This window comes from Physeter macrocephalus, chromosome 20 (genome assembly GCF_002837175.3).
Source record: "Physeter macrocephalus isolate SW-GA chromosome 20, ASM283717v5, whole genome shotgun sequence".
Taxonomy (NCBI): domain Eukaryota; kingdom Metazoa; phylum Chordata; class Mammalia; order Artiodactyla; family Physeteridae; genus Physeter; species Physeter macrocephalus.
The window spans coordinates 26,240,084-26,248,379 of record NC_041233.1 but is presented as its reverse complement, the minus strand read 5'-3'; the positions used below and the strand labels follow the sequence as shown (position 1 = coordinate 26,248,379).

The window sequence follows — 8,296 nt, the reverse complement described above, 5'->3', positions numbered from 1 at the left end:
ATTGCGGTGCATGGGCTTCTCCTTGCAGTGGCTTCTCTTGTTGCGGAGCACGGGCTCTAGGTGCATGGGCTTCAGTAGTTGTGGCTTGCAGGCTCTAGAGCGTAGGCTCAGTAGTTGTGGTGCACGGGCTTAGTTGCTCCGCAGCATGTGGGATCTTCCCGGACCAGGGCTCGAACCCGTGTCCCCTGCATTGGAAGGCAGATTCTTAACCACTGAGCCACCAGGGAAATCCAAGGAACAGAAGTTTTTGCAAAAGCATTTAAATTCTTCAGAAACAAAATATTCATTTGGTCAACAAGTACTTGAGAACCTACCACATGCTAAAATTTGGGTTAGGAGGCCAACGCAAAAATGTATGCTGTGATAAAGTGGAATGAGGGAAGCAGGTACTGAGGTGGAGAAGCATGGGGATGGGATGGGGAAAAACCCACTTTAGATGAGGTGGTTGAAGAAGACCTGAGCAGATGCGATGAGCTGAGACTTGAAGGAGAGCACCTGCCAATTGGGGAGGGAACATTCTAGGCTGAGGAACAGCACAGGTGAAGCGGCACCAAAGTGGCAAAGAGATGTGTTTCTAACTCGAGGTGGTGTGTTTCAGGAGCTGCCCATCAGTGAAGCTGGAGCTTGTGGGTGAGAGGGCAGGTGGACGCAGAAGGGTAGAGAGATTGGACTTTATTCCAAGTGCAAATAAGAACCACCGATGAATTTTAAGCAGCCGAATGGTCTGATCTATGTTTTAAGAAGATCACTCTGGAAAGAAAAAAATATCACCCTGACTGAAGTAGAGAGAATGGACTGTAGGGAGGAGGCAACCAGTAAGGATGGAACTGTTGACAGGAAGGAGGAAGAGGGTCTGGACTAAGATAGTGCCAGGGGACTAGTATTCAAGATTATTTTGGAATTATCTTGGGGAATACACAGAACCTGCTGGGAGGGGCGAGAGAATTGGAAGATAGTGATTCGGTTTCTTGGTGGTGCCTTAATACTGAGATGGGGTTGACAGGGCCAGAAATGGAGGTAGGGGCTTGGACATCACCAGTTATATCATGTCTAAGACATACAGAAGGTGTCTCATGTCATTTCACCTTGAATCTAGAGAGAGCTCAAAGGAAGGTCCACTACTAGAGACATAATCCTGGGCGTTATCTGCATAGAGGTGGTGTTGGAAGTCATTGTACTGGGTAAGGTAATGAGAGAAAACAGAGAGGGAGCCCCAGGCCTGAGTGTTTGTTTGTTGGGAGGCAGATCCAGGAAAGAAGATGGAGGAGGGGGAAGGAAGACCAGGAGTGTGGGTACCAAGAAATTGAAGGTCCTGCTTCATAACATAACAGTACTTGTACTGTAAACCAGTACTGCTTGTTAACAACAAAGTAACCTATATTATGTAGAGCACCTAATAGCTTTAAAAGCATCATGTATTTGTTACCTAAGCCTTTAAATCAGAGATGACAAGTTAGGGCTTTTTCCCAGAGTGAAGTGTTCTAGGACAAAGGGCTGTGATTTGGAGAGAACCAAGTTTGTTTCTGCTCACAGATTTCAGCTGAGTGTGTTTGGGCAATTAGGTTAGCTTGTTTGAGCCTCAATCCCCTCATGTGTAAATTGGAGAAACTGCCCCATTTCCTACATAGGGTGGATGTTTGTGAGTCATTACTTTTGTGATACTATTTGTGACCCATTGCTTCTAAAACGTAATGTTGGCGAGGAAAGCCGATGCCTTCACACCTGGGTAGGCACCGCTTGTGCCGGTAAAAACTAAAGGCTGCAACTGACAACCACTTGTTAAGCCTCTTATAAATGAAAGAACACATTACAGGGTTTACAAGATGGGGCCTGCTGATCAATCTCACCTAATGGTGACTGTTTCAGTCCTGATGAATCCAAGCTCCTGTTCTCCCAGATCGTTGGTGTCACATTTAAGGCTGAGCTGATTTCTCTAAGTGAGAGTAAGGAAGTGTAGCGCAGCGGCGGGGTGATCTGAGGCCACCTCAGATCAGCAGTTTCCCTCCTACACCTAGCCTTTCCCTTCTGTCAATGAACGTTAGGACTTAGGGCCAGCAGAGGGGCTCCCCTTTCTGGCTATGCCGCAATCCCTAGGGAGCCTTTGAAACACAAGGAGTCCCCAGTACTGTTCTTAAACTCTGGTGCGGCAGGTCTGGGGCAGTGACTGGGACTTGTCCTCAAGTTCCCGGGAGGACTATGAGGCAGGTAGAGTGGGGGAAGCCCAGATGCCACACAAACCACAAGCGTGTGGTTACAAGCCATTGCAACACCTGGAACAGAGGACCATCTCAGTTCCCAAAGAAACTTACTTAACCCAAGAGAAGAGACCAAACATGAGAAGGTTTCAAGGTGGGGCCTGTGGGAGGTTCTGCCTGGTTTCCCTTCAGCTGGTTACCAGGTTCCCCCTTCCCCCGCCCCGCCCCTGCCCCCACTTCCAGGCTGGGGCAGCCTCTTGCCTGAGGTGTGGATCCACTGGGCTGCTAAGATCCTCAGCAGCTCCCAAACAGATGCCAGCAGTCGATTCCAACAGGCAGCACACCATCGCTTCCCGCTCTGAAGGGGGATGAGAGGTTTCCTTTCCTACCAGCAAAGCACCTTAAAGCTTCTCTTCTCCCCGTGGTGATGACAGCCCTTGCAGACGCGTCTTCTTGGAAGCCCTCCTCAGCCACCACAGATATTCCCCCCATTGGCTATGCGGTTGTGGGGAGAAGGGACCAAAAGATAAAATCTTGACACTAAGCCCAGACTGCTTCGTAACTGTGGGAAAAGATAATAAGGGTGAGTGCAGAAGGCAAAACCCTGCCGGGCATCCTCCCTCCGTTGGGACCTGTGATTCGGGGCTGTATGTACTGTCCTCCTTTCCACATGGGTGCCAAGTCAAGCATTCATTTCAAGGCCTGTCACTTGAATAAGCAAATGTTTTAACAGTCAGACAGAACTTTCTCTGAATGCCGTAAGGTAACGTTTGTGAACAATGACTTTTTTTTTTTTTTTTTAAGAATCTAAACTTTAGAGTCTAAAAAATAACATCCAATCACTCATTCACAACAGAGCAAAACTTTCACACCTTTTTCAAGAAAATGATTTTTCAAACATACAAGTCCAAATTGGGTGTTTTTTGTATTAATCTTTAAAAAAATGAAGTCTGCTACCACTGGACTAGGCCCTGAGGGGAGTTTATACAGACTGTATAAATGAGGCCGCTGGATATTTGGGCAGGATCCCTTTGCAAATGAAGATCAAAGTCAAAAAGAAAAAAACAAATTCACTTTATTTTAAAGACAATGATTGGCATACAGAAGGTATGCACTAGCATAAAATAAACTTTCATGAAAAGCATTAAAATCCATTATAAATTAATTTATTAAATAGGTATTTGGTATATGTGATGGTTTTATTAGATATTACTCTTATTTATTGCCAACCCCCTCCCACAAAGTCAAAACAAATCAGAAAATCTCTTAACTCCGATTTACACTAAATAATTTATTTTCCCAAAATGTGTATGTGTTCTGAGATGTGACACATGATACAGTTCAATTGGTCATTCTCTATCAATCATAATATGACAGGACACAAGAGGCTAAAAATGGCTCATCATAATTTATTTTATGTTAAAATGTACAGCTTTTTTTGTTTTTTTTTTTGTTTTTTTGTTTTTTTTTTTTTTTGAATTTTTTTTTTTTTTTTTTTTTGAAGTGACTGACTAAAAAGAGAACAGATAAATACAAGAGTGTTGCTGGCTCCTATTTTATACAAGGATTACGCCTCTCCTGCTTGGCCCTTACAGTCACCCTGTACAGGTACAAAGGCTACAAAAAAGGAAGCAATATAAACAGACACAAATAACTTTTTTGCTTTTTTACATGCGATTTGTAAGCTTAGTTTGAGCTATTCACAAGCTACTTCTCTATTTTTCCTTAAAAAATAACTCCAATATTTTATAAAGATAGAAAAATCTACAGATGGAATGAAAATGTAAAGTTAGAGGCATTTCCATAAAATAGCAACTTTACACCAAATTCACTATTTTTTTTTAAATCCTGCCAAGTATTTGGACATATATGAAATGTTTCAAAACCTGACAGATAAACACTGAGATATGCTTCATTCAATAAACAGAAGTCTGCATTTATAAAACAGAAAGCTGCCTTTTTTTCCCCAAAGAAATCTGTCACCAAAATGGAAAAGGGTCTCAACTTTACACCAAACATTTAGCAATAAAACCCTTTTGACTAACCAAATGGGAATAGCTTTTATAGCTCTTTACAGTTTTATAATTAACAAAAATATAGTTTTTTTTTAAACCCTCAAATTAGGGCACCCTAATCAAGGCAAAAAACTTAAGAAATGGCTTACCGTTAGCACAACACTTGTACAGTACTACAAAATGCACTGTCACTAACAAAGACATTAGCGGCATGCTGAAGTGTCACCTCAAACAAAATATACAATAACTGAAATGCTAAAGGCATTTACATGGAGTAGACGGGGAAGAAAAAAAAAACTCTAGGTTCAGTATTAAAACAGATAATTGGGGGGTGGGCCGGGGCACGGGGCTTGATATCCACATTGTTTAATGGAAGCAGGCACAGCAAGTGGCTGCCTCCAAACTGTAGTCCAAAGAGAGGCCTTCCTTTGCAGAGAATTTCATATAAAAGTAACAGAAACAAAGGTACCAAAAAAGAAAAAGGAAAAAAAAAAAAAAAGAAAGAAAAAAGAAAAACAACTTGTATAAGGCTTTCTGCTGCATACAGCTTTTTTTTTTTTTTTTTAAATAAATGGTGCCAACAAATGTCTTTGCATTCACACCAATTGCTGGTTTTGAAATCGTACTCTTCGAAGGTATTTGTGCAGATCAATCCGAGAGTGATGCCCAGGGGTTTTGTGACTGCCCATTTTGCCTACCTTCTCATGTAGGACCCATTGAGAGACTGTTTGGACATGCCCGGGTTCATGTAGCCGTGATGCCCGGGGGCCGTGTACATCATGTTACTGTGGGGCGGGGTCTGCATTGGCTGCTGGGCATATGGCTGGGTTCCCATCATGCCCATCTGCATCTGCATAGGGTATTGGGGCGTTTGATTCATGTAGCCATGATTGCTGTGGTAGCCACTGTTCATCATGGGCTGGGACATGCTGTACCCATTCATGGCATTGAGAGTGTTCATGTTCATGTTCACAGAGTTGACATTGTAGGCTGGGGATGGCATCAAGTTCACACTCATGTTCATGCCTCTCTGCATCGTTAAAGTCCGTGCAGGACCCTGCATGGCTACAGTCTGGGAGCGCCCATAGATTTGCGACTGATGGGTGGCAGCGGCTGGTGACAGAGATGCCGATTTGGTTCTCATGGAGACGTGGCCCTTGCTGGCAATCTGGGTTTGCAGTCTTTGGCTGTGGGAGATGCCAATATTTGATGCAGCCATGTTCCGTTGCAAAAGAGGCGGTGGCAGATTCATCGGAGGAGGAGTCAGGTTGGGGGGTGGGGTCATGGTAGCTTGTGCTTGGGGTCCCCCAGGGACGGAGTGTGGAGACTGAGAAAGCTGAACAAGCCCTGTGTTACTTAACGGTGTGGACAAAGAGGCACTGTTTGCATAGGAAGTTACAGCAGCGGAATGGCTGTAAGGCAATGAATGATCAATAAGTGTATTAGTTAACTGCTGTAGTTTGGCAAGGCTGAAGGTGGCTGACGGCTGTGGGTAATGCCCAGCCCCAAAATCACTCTGACCCATTCGTTCATATAAGCCAAGGTTGGTATTGCCGGTCTCGGGGATCTCAGCCAGCTGCATGGGTGGCGTGAAGTTGGCAGCCATGCTACACTGAGCCAGCTGCTGGCTGCTGCTCGGGGGCCTCTCCACCACGCAGCCTTGAGGAGACTTGACACTGCAGGTCGGGGGAGAGCTGATGCTGGTCTGCTGCAGCATGCTGCAGCTCCCACTGATGTTGGACATCTGCTGGGTGACAGCACAGCTGCTCTGTGTCAGATTGCTGGACGTGAGGTTGCTATAGGAGCAGCTGTTCTGTGAAGAGCCGTTTCCACAAATGCTGCCACCCATAGTAGAATCATAGCTGCTTGGGTTCTCGTAGTTCTCAGTTGTACTCTCGATACTGCCCAGGTCACTAAATCCGCTGTCTACGACTTGCTGTGAGTGATCTGAAACGGATGGGACATCCATCATTGGACTGGTTTCCATGTTCTGCAAAGATGGCACGGAGATGGCATTTTGATCTGGGCTGATTTGGGCATAGCTGTTTTCCAGGGCAGGGACACTTGGGCTGTTGACAGAACGTACTGACTGGCTGGGGTGGGAATGGACGGATGAAACTGGGCTGCTGTGGTCTGACTGTTGGCAGTCGTCTAGAGTGGCGGCGATCTGTGGGCTTTGGTCTGCGTGAGTGTAGTTCTGTAGGCTTCTACAGGCCTCTTGAGTCTCGGCACAATCCTGAAAGGTATCGTCCTGTTCACTGTTCTCCTGGGTCAAGGACTGAACTGCTTGGACGGTCTCAGAGTCGATTTCCAAGGTTGCTGTGTTTCCCTCTTTGAACTCAGAATCTACTTCTTCACTGTTCTTTTGTTCCTGCTCCTGTGCCTGTTCTCCTGCGGGCTCCTCATCAGATTCGGGGGCAGTTTCAGTGGCTCCAGCAAGCTCCTTAGGTTCACTGTTACACGAAGCTGTAAGGTCAACGCCACAGTCCATTAGGACCTCCGGGTTTGAATGACTAGGCTGCACACTAAGGTCTAAAAAAGCCTCCTGGTTTTCTAGTACTTCTTTGAAGGCTTCTCTTGGGCGTTCTTCCTTCTCCGATTCGGCAGACTCCATGTGACTGTCATCTTCATCGTCTGCATCATGCCCCTCATTGTGAGACGGCTCTTCATCCTCTTCCTCCTCGTCTTCATGATCATCCAAACGCACAGGGTCTTCTTTGTCCGTGCAGACTTCTGGCTCCTCTTTCTCCTGACTTTTGGCACCACAGGGGTCTTTTTCTACATTTCCTTCTTCTTCCTCCTCCTCCTCCTCTTCCTCCTCCTCCTCCTCCTCTTCCTCCTCGGGTTTGACTAGATCGTCTTCAGGTTTTTCACCTGGCGACTTATTTGGACTTACAGGTGCACACGTTTCCTCCCTTCTATTTTCGTCCCCAGGCAGCAGGGGTTCCACGGCTTCCTTGACCTCCTCCTCAGTCCTGGTGGGAGCGGGGCTGGTTTTGTCTGCTGGAGTCTCCTTCTGTTCTTCCACTGTTACCTGGTCATCGGGCTCCATGGGTGTTTCTGGCGGGGTGTACAAGTTCAGTTTAAATCCAGTCTTCCTCTCTTTGTTTGGTCTCCACTTAGATAGACCACGCTTTGTTCCTTTTGGCCATTGTTTGCACTTCAGAGGTTCAGGATTGTCTCTACTGGCTTCTTTCAAGTTATTTGCATCATCATCCATATTGTCTTAGTGAGGAGACAGAAAGAGAGAGGAAGGAAAATAAAATCTTAGAAAGCATCACCATGAACAACTTGAATTCATTCTTCTAAATAATTTAGCACATACTGCTTTCAATTTAGCATTTTAAGAGTTGATGCTAACGACACAGTCAAACCTAATACAGAATAATACTGTGGTATAAATGGAGTAAATAACCTAGGCCCGGAAAACAATATATGGTGCACACACCACATACCTCCACACACAACCCACTCTTAACAGAAAGCTGTGCTTTTTATAGGAAGCACATGGATACAGGCCACTATAATAAACTTATTTGAGTTTGACAAACAAGACATTCTCTGATACAAAAGCCTGGAATTCCACAATGTAAAAAGAATCAATTTGAATATTTTCAAATTAGGAAATGCAGGGGAAAGGGTTAAAGTTAGCTCATATCCCAATCACCACTGTACTGTAGAAATGAATAGAACTGACTTGCATATTTATCCTGAGAAAGTGAACTTCAGCTTGTGGACATTTACTGGATTGAAATGATCTCAGGTGACATTATTTACTTTGATTTGAATGTTCTCTCTGGCATAAAAATAAACTATGTACCTCTGAAACAAATGAATAAATAACTAAATAACCAGAACATAAATACATCTGTACCTACTCCAGGATCATCATTTCTGGATGACACAAACTATAATGTAATTACCATGAAATTATTGAACATTTAAAATACAGGTATTCTTTTTATCACTAATTCTATCCACATTGCATGTTTTTTTTTTTTTTTTTTTTTTTTTGCTGTACGCGGGCCTCTCACTGTTGTGGCCTCTCCCTTTGCGGAGCACAGGCTCCGGACGCGCAGGCTCAGC

The 8,296-nt window shown here is 44.7% G+C and overlaps 2 protein-coding genes across 18 annotated transcripts in view; one reads left to right on the top strand and one right to left on the bottom strand.

Annotated features, from left to right (window-relative positions):
• Positions 1–8,296, top strand: part of DUSP29 (dual specificity phosphatase 29) — a 186,341-nt gene that overhangs the window by 38,231 nt on the left and 139,814 nt on the right. The window lies entirely within an intron of this gene.
• The window catches only part of KAT6B (lysine acetyltransferase 6B), a 184,803-nt gene continuing 180,187 nt past the window's right edge, over positions 3,681–8,296 (bottom strand). The window contains 1 exon segment of the mRNA XM_024132104.3: positions 3,681–7,435. Coding sequence (XP_023987872.1) covers positions 4,905–7,435 — 2,531 coding nt within the window. The 3' untranslated portion in view covers positions 3,681–4,904.